Genomic DNA, 23471 nt, shown 5'->3' with positions numbered 1-23471 from the left:
TATTTTGAAACATATTTATCACATGGATTTGAGAATCAAGAAGGCACATGCTTCATGAATTCAAAAACATTTAATAAGTCATTATTAATCTAGTCCCTTAAAAATATTTCTATTAGAGGGGCGCCTGGGTGGCTCAGTCTGTTAAGCAACTGACCTCGGCTAAGGTCATGATCTTGCGGTTTGTGAGTTTGAGCCCGCTGTGCTGGCAACTCAGAGTCTAGAGCCTGCTTCGGATTCTGTGTCTCCCTCTCTCTCTCTCTGCCCCTCCCCTGCTTGCGCTCTTTCTCAAAAAATGAATTAACATTAAAAAAATTACAAAAATATTTTTATTAGAAGATTTGTCTGTCAGCAATAACCTCTTTTGAAGAGTACCTTTAAAAGTACCTTTCAAAAGAATTCCAATTTAAAAAAATGAGGCCACAATAGAACTCAAGACTGTAAACTTATGGATGGTCTGTAGATATATTCAGACTTTGGTGAAAATTCTGATTTCACTCTGTGATATTAGACAAGTTTCTTGATTTTCCTACACTTTAGCTTATTCATTTGTAATGTACAGTTAGGCAATGATCAACATCCAATTCTTTGACAGTTTCATAAAACTTCTCTGCGAACATATGGTAAGCCAGGCACTTTTCATTATACACCTGGCTTTTCAATACAAGTTTTAAATACAGAACATTCAGAGTAACTGGGTTTAGCTCAGTTGTATTTGTTCACATAGTTCTTTTGCATTTTTCCTAGTATCATAATACTTTCTGGGTATTTCACTAAAAATCACTTTTAAAAATCATTCTTTGGCTACACTTAATTTAAGCATAATTCAAATGGGACATTGTTTTCCTATTTTAGGTCAAACCATATGAAACTCCTGATACTTAACAATTTTTTGATATACAAAGACAGCAATACCAAATGGTTCAAACTAATACATATGTATGTATTTTATTTCATCAGAGATGATTTGTTAAGCCTAAGGAACTGATAAAAACTGGGGCACAAATTTTGATTCACTGCATGGATGGAATCCATTCAAAATCTTCTTTATTTTTCCAGACAAGTTACTACTACCTGGAAATATATTATATATTTCACGTATTATTTAAAAGATACTTTTGAGTACCTAATAAGTATCAGGCACTCTTCCAGGCACTGAAAATAAAGCAATGAATAAAAGTAAAAAATTCCATCTTGTCTCCTCTCACTTCGAGTGAGAGAAAAAGACACACACTTACTATATTAGATAGTGATAAGTACTAAGGAGAAAAAATAAAGCTGGGGAAATGGATATAATGTCAGGTGAAGAGTGTACGTGCAATTTTAGGTGGGATGGCAAATTAGGTCCTGAATGAGAAAATGACTGGACTAAAGGACCCTCAAAACTGAGAGACCTAGTCATATAGGTATCTGGGGTAAAATCTAAACTTGTTACCTCCACTGTCATAAGCTCCCTGAGGACAGGGACTTTGTTCTAAATTATTTTACTGCCAGTCTAGCATGTGTAATGGTGCCTATTGTATTGTGGACACTCAATAGAATATCTGCTGAAAAGCTAGTTAATGCAAAACTTGTATTTATATTTATATAAACAAATACATATAAGTGCTTAAACACACACACTCCAAATTGTTTTTACCACAACTGATAACCAATAGCCTTTCCACATCTGTTTTCATGTACTATCTCTTGTGGATTATTCATAGTTGGTTGCCACTGAATGTAGTTATAATTAAGACTTATAATAACTTCTCAATATCTATTTTCTGTTACAGTTTAAATTCTAGGAGACTAGGAGTCAAGTCTGTCTTGCTCATCACCAATCTCCAGATTACACCCTGCCTGATACATAATATTCTATCAATCTTCAAAAAAGGAATGAATGAATAAATGAATAACAAAGGTCATAAAGGATTAAAATCAGAGAATAACTTAAGGAAACAGTATAAAGTTTAGCTTAGAGGACAGGGGACATGCCTGGCAACAGCAGAGAACAGCTGGGCATAATGCAATAAGTTCTGGTGAAACAGAACATTGGCTTAAGAGGCTGATCTGTTAGTTGATATATTATTTGGAATAGTGAGAGGGGCTACTGGGATATGAATGGCATATGATGTTTTCCTAAGTAAGAGCTATTAAAACTTTCCACTAGCCAAAACTTGGCTCCTCTTTTATTACAAAAGGAGTTCTGTCAATGAGATAATTTCTCCTACAGAAAGGGTTATGGGTAGAATAGAACTTAATAATCAACTATTCAATTTGACTGTTTGTACTTCTAAGGTAAAAAAAATACTGCAGAGTATCAGCTTAATCAGCACTTACTGATATAGCTTAATCAGTAATCGACAATCTGGCCTTGAAGACTGCCATGTGATATATGTTTTATTATTCAGAAGTTATCAATATTGATCTCTAAATTTCAAAAGATGATTAACTTTAAAGAAATCAGATCAAGTCACATGATAAGGTATTTCCTTAAAGTTGCAATAAAAATCATGAAAAACCCACTTAAGAATAAATTCTAAATCAATAAATTACCTTAGAAAAAGTTACAAAGAAAAAATAAATAATGGGTTGCGCAGAATATACTCAAGTTTAGTTAGGGTATATTAATATCCAACTCATACTAATAAGCCTTTAAACATATGCAATGTTGCGAAATGGGTAAATATCATCCTACGATTTCAAATGAATAAGTGAAATTGATTTTACTGCCACCAATAGGCAAAATCTATTTCTGATTTTGTTTTAGCATCTGAAAAAATCACCACGTATACATATCTATTCTCTGTGAGGAGTTGAGAAGGGTCAAATCTACACTTCTTTATGTGCTAGTACAGTGCAGCAAACTATATTAACAATGTCTCTTCCTCCAGGAAGTCTTTCTGATTCCTACGACTATGTTGTCATACACTCTGGACATATCCTCCACTTCACCTTCACACTGTTGACTAAACAGATTTATAATGATTTTTCAAAGTGCCTTCATCACTTGACTATAAATTTCATGAAGAAAAGGGCCATGCAACTATTTCCTCAAGTGTTAAGGGCCCAGTTTGACTCCCTTTATTTCCCACACTGGTATCATGCAATAAATGGTACTTTCATGTTGACATTAATGATTATAGCTCTCTAGGGTCTTCCAACTACCATTTACTAAATCTCTTCCCAACTCTTCTTCTACTTTTACCTTAATTTCAGGTATTTCTAAAGATCCTAGCCTACGCTCTCTTCTCTAGTCATGCTGTCTATGTGGTTTTGTTCAATCCCTCCTACGGCTACAACTATTACCTGTACCTAGCCATGGTAGGCTTTTACACTGGAGGCTTTTCAGTATTCATACCCTTGTCTAGTTACCTCCCTTTTGAATTTAGGCCATTCTTGGGAGAAGCTTTAAATAAAAGAATACAGCAGAAGTGACACTGAGCCAGTTCTGGACTAAACATTAAGAGTCCCGGCAGCTTTGATTTTTGTATGTTTTGTTGGAGTCTTGGGCCACCACATAAAAATTCTTGCTAACCTGCTACAGAGATCACATAAAGAAACCGTGGAGCAAGGAAAAGGCTCTGAGACTACATGGAGAAAGATAGCTGTCCCTGCATCCCAGGCTAAGCCCAACTTCTGAACAAGCCACAAGCTCAGTGCGGCCACATCGATGGCCACCAGTGAAACCAATAGAAGAACCACTTGGATGAACCTAGTTCAAATTGCAGAACTATGAGTAATAAAAGCATTTCCTCTTTGAAGCCACTTAGTTTTAGGCTGGTATGTTATAAAATAGATAAAACAGCTAGTAAATTCAAAATCTAATCTCTAGCCCTGACCACTCTCTAGAGATAACAGACCTAATTTCAAACTCTAAAGTTAAATTTCCATATAGATATCAACTGCATTTCAAATTCAACATTTGCTCAAATGGATTTCAGTATCTCACCTATTTCCTATCTAATACTGTGTAGGCTGCTGATTTCAAGTTTGGATTCCTCAGGATTCTTTGGCTCTGGAGTATCTCTAGAGATTTCTTCTAGAACAACCCAGATGGATATGTTCCAATTCCATTTTTTAGTCCCATCATATCATGGGTCACAAAAACTAACTGTAACCTCAAAAATAATTTAACCAAATTATTGTCCAAAAAAAAAAAAAAAAAAACACCTACATATGAGCAAAGTACAAAGAGACACTCTTTATCTATATGACTTTGGGCAAGTAACTAACATTTTGAACCACAATTACCTCATGAAATACAAGAGTTTGGATATAAATGATCTGATTTTACAACAGAAATTAAGATTTCATTTTTATAATGACATTTTGAATGTAGTAAATTACTAGAGGCAACACAGTGCAGTGGTTAAGAGCACAGAGCCTGGGTTCAAATCCTTAGAGAAGTTACAGAGCTATTACTGTCAGAACCAGGATTTGAACCAAGATTCTGCCAATTAATAGCTCTGTAACTTTTCCAAGCCTCAATTTCCTAATCTGTTAAATGGATATAAAAATAAGTTTATAGGGCTATTATAAGAATTAAATGAGCCAATATTTCTAAAATACATAGAATACTGTAGAACATATAATTTTTAAATACTTCTGGTTTCTTCAGAAAACTGTAATCACACGTTTGTTTTTTTAATGTACCATATAATAGATTAATCACTTTATTTTCATAAATGTCATTCCTGAAATGTCTCTAAGATACCAACATTCAATATAATTGGTTTCTACTTAACCAAAATTCCTGCCTTTAGATCACTGATATTTTTTTTAATAAGGTAGTATATACTTTGTGATACAGTAGATTATTAGATATAATAAGAAATCTTAAATGATGTGGGTTTGTCTTAATCAGGAGTAATAAATATTATTTTCTCATAAAGAATGTTATATCCATTTCATAAAACAACTTAAAAAAAGATTTACTACTTACCACTGATTGTCTTAGGCTTTTTAGCTATATATTCTCTCCATTTTCTTGAACTGAGTTGGCTGGGAGGTGGAATAAGTATGTTACTAATAGTACATGGCAATACAAAAAGAGCACCAACCTGGATAAAACATAACATATTATTAGTGCCTGCACAATGACATTAATTCTTAAATAGTGTCATCTGATAAATTTCCACTCTAATTTCACCGATATAGCATGTACTCTGTAATGCTCTCTCACAACAACTCCACTAAAAAAACTAGAAAAACAAAAACAATGCCCAAACTGTATTTAAAAAAAAGTCAAAAACCAGACAAAGGTAGTCAAACATAGGCTCCCTTTTCCACTCAGTTATATATCTCTGAAACCTCGTTATTCACAATATTTGCTTCAAGTTCAGGTTGTCGTGTCATTTCTTTGTGTATCTGCAAACCAGTGAGAGGCTGGTAATTGAATTCTATCATCAAAAGATTTTTGTCATACTTGGCCATAATTTTACAACCTTTTGGCTGGATGGATTATTGTTCTGGTTTCAAAATTACAATATATCTGTAGGTAATTTCAAAACTTTTGTTCCGAGATATCAGAAATTTAATGCTAATAAGGTATAAAATGCAAAGAAACCCCGAATCATATGCCAGAAAACATAGAGCAGCTTCTGTCTGATTTATGAGAAAACTCAGCTTATTCATCTTTGTATTCCCAGGGCTGAGCATACAGATGTTTATTAAATATTTGTTCCCCCCGAACCAACTTGTTATATTTAGGTAAATTCTCAATTTGATTAAGTACTGAATAAAACAAACTGCAACTCTGAAAGCTACATTTTGCCCATTATTCTAGAAATATAAGCTACAACAATCAGTATATCCCAATAAATATGTTTTGTTTTGTTTTGTTTTGAACGCTGGGGAAATCTAAGCAAGACATTTGCCATAGATCTCAAATCTAATGACAAGTCACTTTTAACTGTCCTTTGTAGATGGATGAATCAGATGACATGTGATACTAAGTGAATACTTTTATGTATTAGTTTCTTTACTATTTATTATCTTTAGTTATGTATTCTTAGATATACAAATAAGTATATTAGGAGCAATTAAGAGAGAAAAAATTAAATGTTTACTTTTGTTATTACAGACAAATCTTTTTTTATTCTAAGTCAAATGTATTTCACATAATTAAGTATTAGACACTAAAAATGAAAATATTACCAATAGAAAATAATCATTAAGTATAAAAGATGTATATTTAACTTTTGAAACACTAAATCCTAGTTCTTCATACTTACATAAATAAATAAGATTAGATAGCCCAAAACTGGCCCAAAAGATAGACAAAGCTGTAACTTGAGTATGCTAGAGCAAAGCCCAGTTAACACCTTCATTATTTAATATTATAGTTATAGCTTAATAAATTAGAGATGTTAAATGTGTTTCAATGCACAACTTAAATACCGTATTATTTATTTTATATTATTATATGTCCCACCCAGCCAAAGTAGCCCTATGTTTGAAATAGCTTATCTTGAATACACATTCATTACAAATATGAAAAATATTTCTAAATCCCATAAACTATAATTTGCTACAAAATATATGTATGTCAATTGCTTATACTGTGTCCATAACAAACCTGGATTCTGATAACCCGTTCTCACCCATGCACCAATCATTAGATACGCTCTGAGACCTGAGGATGGTGCTTCTAGGTTATCATTCTATCTCCAGAATTTAAAAACCAAATAACATTTCAAACCTGTGTTTCAAAACCATGATTCAGTCTTTTCAGTAGGCATCCCCTGAACAAACAGGCACTATGGCAATCCTGTTTTTAACCTTGCAAATTCTCCTCTTAAAAAAAAGATTTCCTGCCTATGTGATTAGTAGATATCATGGTTCCCTAACAATCCTCGTATCTTTTACTAATCTAATAACATTAGCTTTACTATAAAAGGTTTTTATTTTTATTCTGGAGCTAATCTAACATTTTTTTTTTCTTTAAGTCAGAAGTTGACTTAAGATCATATAAATCACTATGTGGTGCCTGAGTGGCTTGGTTAAGTGTCCGACTCTTGGTTTCAGCTCAGGCCATGATCTCAAGGCTTCATGGGTTCGAGTCCCACATCAGGCTCTGCGCTGGCAGTGCGGAACCTGCTTAGGATCCTCTCTCTCTCCCTCTCTCTCTCTGACCCTCCCACCTTGTGCTGTCTTGGTCTCTCTCAAAATAAATAAATAAACTTAAAAAATTTAAAGATCATAAAAATCACTAGAATTTAAGTACAATGAATGCTTCCTAAGGAGGGGCTTTGTCCATTTTATTCTCTCCAGTACCTGAAACAAGCAGCCGGCACACAGCAGGCAGTCTCTCCCCAGCCCCCACATGCAAATTGTTGAATAAACAAATGAAAACCAAGCTAAGAAGCAAAAGAATTATTTCAAAGAATGAGCATGCAAATGAAAACTAATTTTTTCAAAAATGTAAAAGACCCAATATAAAAGGAAAATACAGTGCTTCACATTTAGAGGTATGTTAGCTAAATTATGTTTCAAAAAAATATCCCTTTTGCTGCATTAAAGTAGGAACATATATACAAAGTTCCATCATTTATTTGTCCCTTACTGATAAAGAATATTTCACAGTCGTTGTCCAAGAAGCAATAAAAATGACAATCTAATATACCAAATTTAGAAAATTGAAAACACGATATAAATATCAATAGTTTCTTTTGCTTCTAGTATTAGTGTTGTCTATCTTCAATAACTTGATGGATTAAGGATTATTTTATACCTGTGTTAAATTACAGGTCTGTGTCTGATCTTGACTTGAAAAATTATCTATAAAACTAATTCCTAAAAGTTTCATCTTATCTTCAAAACATCTAGAGGGTATTTGGTGCTTTATATCCTTTTCAGGAAAATATTTCATATATGCCTATCTTTTGGGCCAGATAAACATCAAAGACCATAAAAATTGGGGCGCCTAGGTGGCTCAGTCGGTTAAGTGTCCGACTTCAGCTCAGGTCATGATCTCGCGGTCTGTGGATTCGAGCTGTGTTGACAGCTCAGAGCCTGGAGCCTGCTTCCGATTCTGTGTCTCCCTCTCTCTGCCCCTCCCCCACTCACATCTCTGTCTCTCAAAAAGTAAATAAACATTAAAAAAAATTTTTTTTAAAGACATAAAAATTAGCAACCATCATTTATGTCATACTTCACAGCTTATAAAATATCTTCCAATTTGGTTTTCATTACAACTTTTGAAATAGGTAAAACAGGGATTATTATTTACAGTCTACAATTTTTTTTTTTTTTTTTTTTTTTTTTTTTTTTAATATATGAAATTTACTGTCAAATTGGTTTCCATACAACACCCAGTGCTCATCCCAAAAGGTGCCCTCCTCAATACCCATCACCCACCCTGTCCTCCCTCCCATCCTGCCCTCCCTCCCACCCCCCATCAACCCTCAGTTTGTTCTCAGTTTTTTAACAGTCTCTAATGCTTTGGCTCTCTCCCACTCTAACCTCTTTTTTTTTTTTTTTTTTTTTTTTCCTTCCCCTCCCCCATGGGTTTCTGTTATGTTTCTCAGGATCCACATAAGAGTGAAACCATATGGTATCTGTCTTTCTCTGTATGGCTTATTTCACTTAGCATCACACTCTCCAGTTCCATCCATGTTGCTACAAAAGGCCATATTTCATTTTTTCTCATTGCCACGTAGTATTCCATTGTGTATATAAACCACAGTTTCTTTATCCATTCATCAGTTGATGGACATTTAGGCTCTTTCCATACTTTGGCTATTGTTGAGAGTGCTGCTATAAACATTGGGGTACAGGTGCCCCTATGCATCAGTACTCCTGTATCCCTTGGATAAATTCCTAGCAGTGCTATTGCTGGGTCATAGGGTAGGTCTATTTTTAATTTTCTGAGGAACCTCCACACTGCTTTCCAGAGCGGCTGCACCAATTTGCATTCCCACCAACAGTGCAAGAGGGTTCCTGTTTCTCCACATCCTCTCCAGCATCTATAGTCTCCTGATTTCTTCATTTTGGCCACTCTGTACAGTCTACAATTTTAAAAGCTATAAGCCAGTGAGTGGCAGAGCTAGGACTTAAACCCAAGTTTTCTAAAGTACATACTCTTTCACTTGAGACTTTCTACCCTACCATGGTCCTCCCCTCCCTTATTCGGTAACAGGTGAGATTATTAATGATAAATGATATTCTCATTTCCTAGAATAAAGAGCCCCCCCCCCCAAGTTAGATGAACTAGATAAGGTTACACAGAGAACTATTTAGTTACTTGGGTTAAAACAAAAACAAAATGGGGTGCCTGGGTGGCTCAGTTGGTTCAGCATCTGACTCTCACTTTTGGCTCACGTCATGATCCCAGGGCTGTGGGATGGAGCCCTGTGCTGGGCTCCACACTGAGCTCAGAGTCTGCTTAAGGTGGTCTCTCTTTCCCTCTGCCCGTGCCCCACCCCACCCCACCCACCCCTGCTCACGCTCTCTCTGTTAAAAAAAAGAAAAGAAAAGAAAAGAAAAAAAGGGAAGATTTTTTTTTTATTCTTCATGCTTCCTTCTTTTTTCTTTCTTTCGTTTCTACTATGCCACTTCACAAGACTTCTGTGTGCATATTTTTGTAAAGATGTTTAAAGTGGGTCCTTCACCCTATTACTCTAATTGCAGTTGGCTTATTTTCTTCATAATTCTTATTATTTGTTTTCTGTTTTTCCCACCAAAATGTAAATTCCATGAGGAGAGTCTTCATCTGTGCAATCCATCACTAGATCCCTAATATCTACCACAGCATCTAGCACATAATAGGATACATGTTGGAAAAATAAGAAAAGATAAGTTTTAAAATTTCAAATTTTAGCATATTAGGTATTCTTTAGAGGATGAAAACACAGGCTAATATCACACTTCAGGCTGTTCCTTCAAAGGCTACTTCATCTAATAAATACTTTGGGGCACTACTCAAAATTTTAATTTCCTGGAAAAAGAGGCTGCAAGTCAAAATTTGAAATTACTGTACAGTCAAGCATCTTAAGGCCAAAATCATATTTCTGTTACCATATCAATTTTCTAAGGGAACTATAACCAATATTTGATTATAGTGCTATAGGGAAACTATAATTATAATTTTTCTCCATGCAACTCTGTTTGAAATACTTCATTGTTAAAACAGTTAATGTTATATAAATATTGCCAATGAATTATTCTGTGAATCAAAAATTGTTTTCAAAGAAACACAGTAGTGAAACAAATAACCAGAAAGAAAAGCAAACTTCTGGTTTTTCCCATTAAACACTGTAGTTGACCTTAAATAGATGAGTTTAATATACACATGTATCTAAATAACTATAAATTATTAATAACTACATTATATAAATAACTACAAAATAGCCACAAATCTTATAACCATCACTAGAATTAAGAAAGAAAAACTGAAAATTTACAAATGATAATTCAGTGAGGCTTTAGAAACTTTTCTCACTTCCACCCACCTGTCCTACCATGAAAAAGATAATGCAAGCATATGAGTATCTCCTCACCTAACTGAAATCACATGTTGAAGGATTAGATCGTTGAAGTAGATTAACAATAATATAATATGGTCTCAAATTTTAAAAGTAACAAAATCATCAGTCATGAAGCTTATCTTTGAAAATCTAAAAACACAACATCATTTCCTGTCTGCAGAGGACTTTGGTATTATTATGGGAAGTCCAAAATATTTTAATATCTGTTAGGACCAAAATCATGTTATGTTCAAGAAGCAAAATCATTATGCAAAAACAGATTAACAAACTACATTCTCTTTTATTCTTTTTTTTTTTTGTAAATATATTTTAGAGAGAGAGAGGGAGAGCGAGCGAGCAAGCAGGGGATGGGGCAGAGGGTGAGAAGGAGAGAAAGAGAGAGAGAGAGAGAGAGAGAGAGAGAGAGAGAGAGACACCCAAGCAGGCTCCATGATCAGCACAGGGCCCAACACGGGGCTCGATCCCATGACACTGGTATCATGACCCGAGCCAAAACCAAGAGTCATACACTCAACCGACTGAGCCACTCAGGGGCCCTATATTTCCTTTTCCAGCACATCCTTAAAACAAAACAAAACAAAACACCACCATACCTTGCCACGCAGAGAAGAAATCTGCTCCCATAGCAACATGGAATTTTGTTTGGTATTGTTTTGTGTCAACCCTCTGCATTAAAGTTAAAGAAATGATACAATGGTAACTGAGAAATAATTCAACTCCCTAAAACAAGTTTGATTCTCTAATTCACAAGGTGCTTAAATTATTAAAAATTTTAACTGTAAGAATTCACAATTACTCCTTTCCTTAAGGAAAATTATTTTTATAATACTCAAAATATACCAAGAAATAATGCTTCTATGAAAAGCATTCCCATACACTATGAGAAAAAGAGATTTGTAAAAACTATGTTTCTGCACAAAAATTTAAGAACACCATGCTAATGTTCCATTTCCAGGCAACAATTTCTTTTTATACAAAATGTTCTGTTCTTAGGTATATTTCTAAAAACTCTTTTCTTAAAAGAGAGTCTAAGATATGTTGAATATTTGCAGGTATGTGAGATGGCATTTATATTTACCTTAGTATGCATACAAAGATACAGTGGACTGGTGCTTATATACCCCTCCTGCCGAAGGCGAGAGAAACATCTGAACATTTCAGGAGTATGTAAGTTACTCTGTTTTTCTCCACAGATTCCTAACATTTCTCCATCCTCCCTACCCCATTAATGATGAGTAGCAATACCAGAAAGTCTTTTGCCTATTCTAGACGCATAAATCTAGTAGTACTTGAAGGAAGATTTTTTTGTTTTTGCAAGTTGCAGAATATCTCTTAAAACAATGGCAATGAAAAATATACTGAATATTATTAAAGAAAAAAATCCATCATGGTCCAATATCTAAAAGTGAAGGAAACATTCTATGTGACACAGCAAATATAATCTAAAATGAATACGTAAATAAAAGGATACAATTCAAATTCAATGTCCGACATATAGCAGGAGGGCAGATCTGATAATTTTATTATCTGCACAAATTCTAAAGCAGAGCCATAATAATGGAAAACCTAGGAAAGAAATAAGATTATGTAATACTTTAAATTCTATAAATAAAATAAAAGTAAATAAATTAGCAATTAGGGCTTAACACTAAAATGGATGTTTAAAAGCAAGTATTTACACATTATGCAAGCCAAACGTTAGATCCTCTATAGCAGACAAGAGTTTCTTCCATTCTAATTTTACCTTTCAGAGTAGAGACAGACATAGAGATTTCTTAGTAACTGAAGAGTTTTAACAGAGGGAAAATGAGTCTAGAAAGAGGCAAGCAATAGAAGACAGGAGTTCTCAACTTTTCGTGTTTATTTTCAGTAAGACAGACAGATGACCCAAGAGGCTAGGATGTTGAAGAAACAAATTTAGAGGGTCTGCAAGACTGAGAGAGAGAAAGAGAAGATTCTCTGGTATGAACTTAGATTGAGTGGTATGTTGAGGTTAATAAAATAAAATAAAAATAAAAATAAGATAACATTCTTCAAAGAAATGCTGAAGAAATTAAGAGAACCAGTGAAGCCATTAGTCCTAATTAGCAAAGATAGCTCCACTTGGAAAAATAAACTTGCAGTATTTCTTTGGGCAGAACCTAACAGTGAAGGAGGACAGGTATTTTAAGAGTTGAGATGAGAGTATGTCACTGGAAGGACAAAGAAAAGCAAACATATCTTGAGGAGACTACACAAAGTTTTAAACTTGCAGAAAGCTGAGTAATTTCACCATATACAATTATGCATATATATACACATAAAGACACACATATACTTACAGAGTATATGTGTATGTGTGCATATATACACATGTATAGAGAGAGAGAGAGAGAGAGAGAAACAGAGACATTTATTAAAGAGGTTTTACCCTAAGATTTCCATCGATAGCAGCAAAATTTAAATACATTATTCATATTTGAATAATGAATGAATGAATAATGAATACAATATTCATAATATTAAAAAAAAAAACTATTAACAGTCCTGTGAAAGATGGCCATGGTAGTTTACTTAAAGTAACCATTCTGAACAAATATTGGGAAATGTGTTCACATCAGAAATATGCCCCTTTTATACTACCCTTTGATCAGAAAATATTACCCATCAATCTGACATCATTGTAACTTCACGACTGTTGTTTTGTACATTCTTGAATTCGGTCTTTCAAAGTGAATTTCTAAAATGTTTCTACATAAACACATCTTATGTTATTTTTCTAATATAAAAAAAAAGGTCAACTAAACCCTTTTAAAATTGTTTTACTTTATAATTACCTGCATTTTAAGAATAAATCTATGGAGATATGGGACACAAACTAACACGTCTTAAACTGTGAAAGAAGCAAACGTATGGTACTGGAATCCCTTACCTCATTTAAACTTTGTAATAACTTTGTAAGGTAAGTGTGTTCTTGTCTCCATTTCACAAATGAATTAATCAATCTACCCAGGTTACCACAACTTACAGGTAACAGAGCCAGGTTTCAAACTCTGGTCTACCCAACATCAAGGCCAGTTCTTTTTCCAGTGTGTCACATTCCCCCCGAACTGAGTCTTAAAGGCCTCATAGCAAAGTCCTAACCAAAGGAAGTTTCAGGCCTATATTGACTAAGGTTAGGATCATTCCATTTTAAAAATAACTTAAACTTGGGGCGCCTGGGTGGCGCAGTCGGTTAAGCGTCCGACTTCAGCCAGGTCACGATCTCGCGGTCTGTGAGTTCGAGCCCCGCGTCAGGCTCTGGGCTGATGGCTCGGAGCCTGGAGCCTGTTTCCGATTCTGTGTCTCCCTCTCTCTCTGCCCCTCCCCCGTTCATGCTCTGCCTCTCTCTGTCCCAAAAATAAATAAAAAACGTTGAAAAAAAAATTAAAAAAAAAAAATAAATAACTTAATGATAGTTTTGCTAATAACATAGTATAATTTAAGCACTTAATTACAGTTATAATAAAAATTATGCAAGTGAGCACATTTAAGCACATATACTAGGAATGTTACTTTCAAGATTCAAAGATATCTTATAAGAACAAAAATATGCCTGAATGGATGATTGGAAAATGAATTAAATATAGATTACCTTTGGTAAAATATTCTTATCCTTTGATGGTAATGTCTTTTTGGCAAGAATGCAAGGATTTAAAGTAGATGTACTAAAATTCTTAGGAGTGACTCCCTTTAAACAAAATTCAGGAAAAATAATTTCAGATCCAAACTGAAAAGAAACCAAGAGAACACAGTTACAAATATCATGAATAAAGTTACAAAGATCAATACATCTTAATGCAATATAAAAGTTGAGAAGAAAACCACATGTAAATATATTTTTGATTCTTCAGCTCAAAATGTGATTCCTCCATTTATGAACACATCCTTCCTGTTTCAACTTACACATGGATCTTTTTATGAAAAGCTCTCATTGGCCCTACAGCAGCCCACAAGAGTATATTAAGGCCGATCCATGCAACCACAGAACCAAACAACCTCCTTTACATATACTTGTTCAATATCTGGCTTCCTACCAGTCTGTACGCTCTGCAAAACACAAGCCTGTCTGTCTTATTCACCACAAATCCTTAGGACAACGCCTCACACATAGTTTGCTTTCAAAATAAGTTGACGAAAAGACCAATTCCTACAGAAGTAGAAATAGTAGAGGTGTTAATAGTAACGGTAACAATGAGAGCTAATATTTAATGAGTGGTTACTTTGTACTTTACATAATTTAACCTTTACAAAAATCTATGAGGTAGGAACTATTATTACACTTATCTTACAGATGAAGACAACTGTGGCACCAAATGGCTAAATATTGCCCTGTAGGTCACACAAAATTAGCAAGAAATAGAGTAGGGATTTGAATGCTGACAATCTAACTCTAGAATCTATGTCTTGGATCACTACAATGCACCTACATTAAAAGCTATTCTCCGCCAAAGCAAGTGATTTCAAAGTTGTAAATGCATCCTGTGGGGTACGAACATTTAATTTCCTATTCATAAAACAATAGAAGAATTGCATGAAAAGAACCCTGCCATTATTTGTCTGTATGCAAACATGCAGTTTCAAAAAATGTATACAAAACCAATTCTCATCGTTAATTTTATCTTACACTCTTCCAGCTGACTGTGTGGCTTGTTTATGTTAAAATCACTTGCAGAGGTTTGCCTGTAGGTTTAACTTTCCAAGGTAAGGATGAGGCAGCATGAAAATCAGCAAGAAGGACCCAATCACATTAATTCCTATTTTCTTAGCACAAGTTTTACTAAGCCATAATTAAGGGTGAATTGAAAAGGAAAAAAAATCTACTAATTAGTGCAATAAATCTTCATAGAAATGCAAGGCCCAACTCATGCTCCCATGTCACCCTGAACATTAAGAAACTTTCTTTAGTTTTGCCTATCTTCAAAAATATATACAAGAGACTCATTTTAGATCTGAGGACACCTTTAGATTGAGAGTGAGGGGATGGAGAAGTATTTATCATGCTACTGGAAGCCAAAAGAAAGCTGGAGTAGCCATACTTATATCAGACAAACTAGACTTTAAATTAAAGCCTGTAACAAGAGATGAAGAAGGGCATTATATAATAATTACAGGGTCTATCCACCAGGAAGAGCTAACAATTATAAATGTCTATGCGCCGAATACCGGAGCCCCCAAATATATAAAAAAATTACTCATAAACATAAGCAACCTTATTGATAAGAATGCGGTAATTGCAGGGGACTTTAACACTCCACTTACAGAAATGGATAGATCATCTAGACACACGGTCAATAAAGAAACAAGGGCCCTGAATGCTACATTGGATCAGATGGACTTGACAGATATATTTAGAACTCTGCATCCCAAAGCAACAGAATATACTTTCTTCTCGAGTGCACATGGAACATTCTCCAAGATAGATCATATACTGGGTCACAAAACAGCCCTTCATAAGTTTACAAGAATTGAAATTATACCATGCATACTTTCAGACCACAATGCCATGAAGCTTGAAATCAACCACAGGAAAAAGTCTGGAAAACCTCCAAAAGCATGGAGGTTAAAGAACACCCTACTAAAGAATGAGTGGGTCAACCAGGCAATTAGAGAAGAAATTAAAAAATATATGGAAACAAACGAAAATGAAAATACAACAATCCAGACGCTTTGGGATCCAGCGAAGGCAGTCCTGAGAGGAAAATACATCGCAATCCAGGCCTATCTCAAGAAACAAGAAAAATCCCAAATACAAAATCTAACAGCACACCTAAAGGAAATAGAAGTAGAACAGCAAAGCCAGCCTAAACCCAGCAGAAGAAGGGAAATAATAAAGATCAGAGCAGAAATAAACAATATAGAATCTAAAAAAACGGTAGAGCAGATCAACGAAACCAAGAGTTGTTTTTTTGAAAAAATAAACAAAATTGACAAACCTCTAGCCAGGCTTCTCAAAAAGAAAAGGGAGATGACCCAAATAGATAAAATCATGAATGAAAATGGAATTATTACGACCAATCCCTCAGAGATACAAACAATTATCAGGGAATACTATGAAAAATTATATGCCAACAAATTGGACAACCTGGAAGAAATGGACAAATTCCTAAACACCCACACTCTTCCAAAACTCAATCAGGAGGAAATAGAAAGCTTGAACAGACCCATAACCAGCGAAGAAATTGAATCGATTATCAAAAATCTCCCCACAAATAAGAGTCCAGGACCAGATGGCTTCCCAGGGGAGTTCTACCAGATGTTTAAAGCAGATATAATACCTATCCTTCTCAAGCTATTCCAAGAAATAGAAAGGGAAGGAAAACTTCCAGACTCATTCTATGAAGCCAGTATTACTTTGATTCCCAAACCAGACAGAGACCCAGTAAAAAAAGAGAACTACAGGCCAATATCCCTGATGAATATGGATGCAGAAATTCTCAATAAGATACTAGCAAATCAAATTCAACAGCATATAAAAAGAATTATTCACCATGATCAAGTGGGATTCATTCCTGGGATGCAGGGCTGGTTCAACATTCGCAAATCGATCAACGTGATACATCACATTAATAAAAAAAAAAGAGAAGAACCATATGATCCTGTCAATCGATGCAGAAAAGGCCTTTGACAAAATCCAGCACCCTTTCTTAATAAAAACCCTTGAGAAAGTCGGGATAGAAGGAACATACTTAAACATCATAAAAGCCATTTATGAAAAGCCCACAGCTAACATCATCCTCAATGGGGAAAAACTGAGAGCTTTTTCCCTGAGATCAGGAACACGACAGGGATGCCCACTCTCACCGCTGTTGTTTAACATAGCGTTGGAAGTTCTAGCATCAGCAATCAGACAACAAAAGGAAATCAAAGGCATCAAAATTGGCAAAGATGAAGTCAAGCTTTCGCTTTTTGCAGATGACATGATATTATACATGGAAAATCTGATAGACTCCACCAAAAATTTGCTAGAACTGATACATGAATTCAGCAAAGTTGCAGGATACAAAATCAATGTACAGAAATCAGTTGCATTCTTATACACTAACAATGAAGCAACAGAAAGACAAATAAGAAACTGATCCCATTCACAATTGCACCAAGAAGCATAAAATACCTAGGAATAAATCTAACCAAAGATGTAAAAGATCTGTATGCTGAAAACTATAGAAAGCTTATGAAGGTAATTGAAGAAGATACAAAGAAATGGTAAGACATTCCCTGCTCATGGATTGGAAGAATAAATATTGTCAAAATGTCAATACTACCCAAAGCTATCTACACATTCAATGCAATCCCAATCAAAATTGCACCAGCATTCTTCTCGAAACTAGAACAAGCAATCCTAAAATTCATATGGAACCACAAAAGGCCCCGAATAGCCAAAGTAATTTTGAAGAAGACCAAAGCAGGAGGCATCACAATCCCAGACTTTAGCCTCTACTACAAAGCTGTCATCATCAAGACAGCATGGTATTGGCACAAAAACAGATACATAGACCAATGGAATAGAATAGAAACCCCAGAACTAGACCCACAAACGTATGGCCAACTCATCTTTGACAAAGCAGGAAAGAACATCCAGTGGAAAAAAGACAGTCTCTTTAACAAATGGTGCTGGGAGAACTGGACAGCAACATGCAGAAGGTTGAAACTAGACCACTTTCTCACACCATTCACAAAAATAAATTCAAAATGGATAAAGGACCTGAATGTGAGACAGGAAACCATCAAAACCCTAGAGGAGAAAGCAGGAAAAGACCTCTCTGACCTCAGCCGTAGCAATCTCTTACTCGACACATCCCCAAAGGCAAGGGAATTAAAAGCAAAAATGAATTACTGGGACCTTATGAAGATAAAAAGCTTCTGCACAGCAAAGGAAACAACCAACAAAACTAAAAGGCAACCAACAGAATGGGAAAAGATATTTGCAAATGACATATCGGACAAAGAGCTAGTATCCAAAATCTATAAAGAGCTCACCAAACTCCACACCCAAAAAACAAATAACCCAGTGAAGAAATGGGCAGAAAACATGAATAGACACTTCTCTAAAGAAGACATCCAGATGGCCAACAGGCACGTGAAAAGATGTTCAACGTCGCTACTTATCAGGGAAATATAAATTGAAACCACACTCAGATATCACCTCACGCCAGTCAGAGTGGCCAAAATGAACAAATCAGGAGACTATAGATGCTGGAGAGGATGTGGAGAAACGGGAACCCTCTTGCACTGTTGGTGGGAATGCAAACTGGTGCAGCCGCTCTGGAAAGCAGTGTGGAGGTTCCTCAGAAAATTAAAAATAGACCTACCCTATGACCCAGCAATAGCACTGCTAGGAATGTACCCAAGGGATACAGGAGTACTGATGCATAGGGGCACTTGTACCCCAATGTTTATAGCAGCACTCTCAACAATAGCCAAATTATGGAAAGAGCCTAAATGTCCATCAACTGATGAATGGATAAAGAAATTGTGGTTTATATACACAATGGAATACTACGTGGCAATGAGAAAGAACGAAATATGGCCCTTTGTAGCAATGTGGATGGAACTGGAGAGTGTGATGCTAAGTGAAATAAGCCATACAGAGAAAGACAGATACCATATGTTTTCACTCTTATGTGGATCCTGAGAAACTTAACAGAAACCCATGGGGGAGGGGAAGGAAAAAAAAAAGAAAAAAGAGGTTAGAGTGGGAGAGAACCAAAGCATAAGAGACTGTTAAAAACTGAGAACGAACTGAGGGTTGATGGGGGGTGGGAGGGAGGGGAGGGTGGGTGATGGGTATTGAGGAGGGCACCTTTTGGGATGAGCACTGGGTGTTGTATGGAAACCAATTTGACAATAAACTTCATATATTGAAAAAAATTAAAATATATATATATATATATATATATATATATATATATATATATATATATATACAATACTAGAAATATATTTATTTTAACATGGACATAACTTACAAAAGCCACCAAACATATTCATTCATTGTAAGAGATAGCAAAATAAAATTGGAGCCTCACAGAAAGTTAAGATTAGTGGGGCTGAACTAATCAGTTTCATCTTGTAGTTGAGAAATCTGGGATCTTGTAAGGTTACAAAAAAGTGTTCAAATTAGAGAGCTGGCAAAGTAATCTTGAAAAAGAAAACCAAAGCAGGAGGCATCACAATCCTGGACTTCAAGCTGTATTACAAAGCTGTAATCATCAAGACAGTATGGTACTGGCACAAGAACAGACACTCAGATCAATGGAACAGAATAGAGAACCCAGAATGGACCCACAAACGTATGGTCAACTAATCTTTGACAAAGCAGGAAAGAATATCCAATGGAATAGAGTCCTTCAGCAAATGGTGCTGGGGAAACTGGACAGCGACAAGCAGAAAAATGAACTTTCTTACACCATACACAAAAATAAACTCAAAATAGATGAAAGAAAGACCTAAATGTAAGACAGGAAGCCATCAAAATCCTCAAGGAGAAAGCAGGCAAAAACCTCTTTGATCTTGCCCGCAGCAATTTCTTACTCAATACGTCTCCGGAGGCAAGGAAAACAAAAGCAAAAATGAACTACTGGGACGTCATCAAAATAAAAAGCTTCTGCACAGCAAAGGAAACAATCAGCAAAACTAAAAGGCAACTGACAGAATGGGAGACGATATTTGAAAACAACATATCAGATAATGGGTTAATATCCAAAATCTATAAAGAATTCATCAAACTCAACACCCAAAAAACAAATAATCCAGTGAAGAAATGGGCAAAAGACAGGAATAGACGCTTCGCCAAAGAAGAAATCCAGATGGCCAACCAACACATGAAAAAATGCCCAACATCACTCATCATCAGGGAAATACAAATCAAAACTAAAATGAGATACCACCTTACACCTGTCAGAATGGCTAACAAAAATTCAGACACAACAGATGTTGGTGTGGATGTGGAGAAAGAGGATCTCTTTTGCACTGCTGGTGGGAATGCAAGCTGGTGCAGCCACTCTGGAAAACAGTATGGAGGTCCTCAAAAAACTAATAATAGAACTATCCTACGACCCAGCAAATACACTCCTAGGTATTTATCCAAGGGATACAGGTGTGCCATTTCAAAGGGGCACATGTACCCCAGTGTTTATAGCAGCACTATCAACAATAGCCAAAGTATGGAAAGAGCCCAAATGTCCATCGATGGATGAATGGATAAAGAAGATGTGGTATGTATGTATGTATGTATGTATGTACATACATGCACATATGTGTGTACATATGTGTGCACATATACGTATACATACAATGGAGTATTAACCGACAATCAAAAAGAATGAAATCTTGCCATTTGCAACTACGTGGATGGAACTAGAGGGTATTATGCTAAGTGAAATTAGTCAGAGAGACAAATATCATTATGACTTCACTCATATGGGGACTTTTAAGATACACAACAGATGAACATAAGGGAAGGGAAGTAACAATAATATAAAAATAGGGAGGGGGACAAAACATAAGAGACTCTTAAATATGGAGAACAAACAGAGGGTTGCTGGAGGGGTTGTAGGAGGGGGGATGGGCTAAATGGGTAAGGGGCATTAAGGAATCTACTCCTAAAATCATTGTTGCACTATATGCTAACTAACTTGGATGTAAATTAAAAAGATAAATAAAAAAAAAAATTAGAGAGCTGGTTAGTAGAGAGCAGTGATCATGTAAAGTGGTATAGGTAAAAGAATATGGTCTAAGCAGTTTTCCAGTGGTTTATACATGCATTGAAATAAAGCAGCTTGGATATCGCTTCTCGGCCTTTTGGCTAAGATCAAGTGAAATAAAGCAGCTTGGATAAACAACATGAACTCAACTAATGTCAAATTCTGTTTTTATTTTTTATTTATTTATTTTTTTAACGTTTATTTATTTTTGAGACAGAAAGAGACAGAGCATGAACGGGGAGGGTCAGAGAGAGGGAGACACAGAATCCGAAACAGGCTCCAGGCTCCGAGCTGTCTGCACAGAGCCCGACGCGGGGCTCAAACTCACGGACCGTGAGATCATAACCTGAGCCGAAGTCGGCCGCTCAACCGACTGAGCCACCCAGGCGCCCCACAAATTCTGTTTTTAAAAGAACGTTAGATTCTAGAACTGTAGTGTCCAAAACATAACCATGCTGACTATTTAAATTAATTAAAATAAAGTTAAAAATTCAATTTTTTTGGTTGAAGTAGTCATGTATAAAGTGCTCATAGCAACATAAGGCTAGTGGCTACTGCATTAACACAGGAAGAATACTTCTATTACTAAAGAAAATTCTTCTCAGATGTTGCTATTCTAGAACATCTTTATAAGGTACATTTTCATTCAGATTCATTTAAACTATCTGCGTTGTAAATAAAGTTGAAAGCCCTGCTTTGCAAATGGTGATAACGGAGAAATCCACTTACCTTTCTTTCCCATATCTGAATCTTTCCCCTCCATAATTCCTTTGAGTCAATAGCATTTTTGAGATCTTCTAAAGATATGACATTAGCAGAAAGGTATTCTGCAATTTTCTGATAATTTCTATAAATAAAGGATTATGATAGTTAAATACAGGGTTTCATATCCTACTTAGATTTAATGGTTATGGTTAACTACAATCCTAACAGGCAAAAATGCAAAGTTTCTACCGCTGCTTTTATGTACTAATATTGTAGAACGTTCCTTAAGTCACTCTCTGAGGGAGTCTCTATCACATGTCCATTTAATATTGGCTTAAGTGTGTCAGATACATACATGTATATACACATACACAGATTTAATATTAGTCCTTTATGTTCAAAGGGAGAACTGCTCTCCTAATTTTTCCCCATACATCTTGTATGGAATCCATAATAGTACTTATCACAGACTATCATAACTATCAGCATTCCTATTTCTCCCTGTATTTCAATGAACAAGATCAAATGGCACCTTCTTAACTCAACAGCATCTATCGCTGTGCTTGGCATAAAGTCAGTACTCAATACACACTTGTTAAATGAAGAAAATCACAAAGTTAATAAATCCAATGGAATACTTAAGGATCAAAACAGTAATATACAATTGATCCTTACTAAAATATAAATCACAACAATATATATTTCTACATCGCACATAAAACAAAAAAACAAATACAACATCACAAATCCAGTGTATCCGTGGTACTCATCATGGTGCTCAATGGACAATACAAACCTATTTAAGAGCACACAGTGTGTTTAGATAATTAATGCTCAATAATGATTATAAAACAGCATTGATGACACTTATTAAACACTTAAATATCTCAGAAATATTAAATATGAAATAAGAAAAATCCAGATTTTCTCAATAAACCTGTAATAACAGTATGACATAAAACTATCTTATCACATTAAAAAAGTCATCGGGATGCCTGAGTGGTTCAGTTGGTTGGCTGTCCAACTTCGGCTCAGATCACGATCTCACGGTTCATAAGTTTGAGACCTGCATTGGGCTCTGTGCTGACAGCTCAGAGCCTGGAGCCTGCTTCGGATTCTGTGTCTCCCTCTCTCTCTGCCCCTCCCCCACTCATGCTCGCTTGCTCTCTCTCTCTCTCTCTCTCTCAAAAATAAACATTAAACAAAATCTTCAAGTGATAAGTTATTAAAATTAGGATGGCATGTTAATTGTGAAAACAGATTACACAGACAGCAACCAAATATGAACAAAGAAACTTACATTACACAATTATTTCCTGCTATAGTAATTTTTGCTGAATACCATTCCTTTAAATGTTTTAATGCTCCTATAGTAGGTAAACAGTCTTTCAACTTGGGAGGATCTTTGTCAGAAGGCAACAGTATTACATCTATCATTGCTCTACCTAGAAAGAGAATAAGGCATTTTCATAATTACAAAAATACACATTTAGAAGTTCAAAATTTCTAAATGTTCATCATTTGATTTAAAGCCATGTTATCTTGAAATAGCTAACATAACAGAAAACAATGA

At 35.3% G+C, this 23471-nt stretch overlaps 1 protein-coding gene across 3 annotated transcripts in view; it reads right to left on the bottom strand.

Moving 5' to 3' along the window:
• The window catches only part of LOC122211179 (MDM2 binding protein), a 91676-nt gene that overhangs the window by 58521 nt on the left and 9684 nt on the right, over positions 1–23471 (bottom strand). For all 3 annotated transcript variants that reach the window (XM_042924315.1, XM_042924317.1, XM_042924316.1), the window contains exons 6-11: positions 23199–23343; positions 21923–22040; positions 14083–14217; positions 11941–12035; positions 11063–11135; positions 4925–5042 (exon numbers count right to left, since the gene is read on the bottom strand). In XM_042924315.1, the coding sequence (XP_042780249.1) occupies positions 4925–5042; positions 11063–11135; positions 11941–12035; positions 14083–14217; positions 21923–22040; positions 23199–23343 (684 nt within the window). The remainder of the gene's footprint in view (positions 1–4924; positions 5043–11062; positions 11136–11940; positions 12036–14082; positions 14218–21922; positions 22041–23198; positions 23344–23471) is intronic.

The sequence above is a fragment of the Panthera leo genome, chromosome F2, assembly GCF_018350215.1.
Source record: "Panthera leo isolate Ple1 chromosome F2, P.leo_Ple1_pat1.1, whole genome shotgun sequence".
Classification (NCBI taxonomy): domain Eukaryota; kingdom Metazoa; phylum Chordata; class Mammalia; order Carnivora; family Felidae; genus Panthera; species Panthera leo.
The sequence above is the reverse complement of the archived record's forward strand: the minus strand, read 5'-3'. Positions and strand labels throughout refer to the sequence as shown.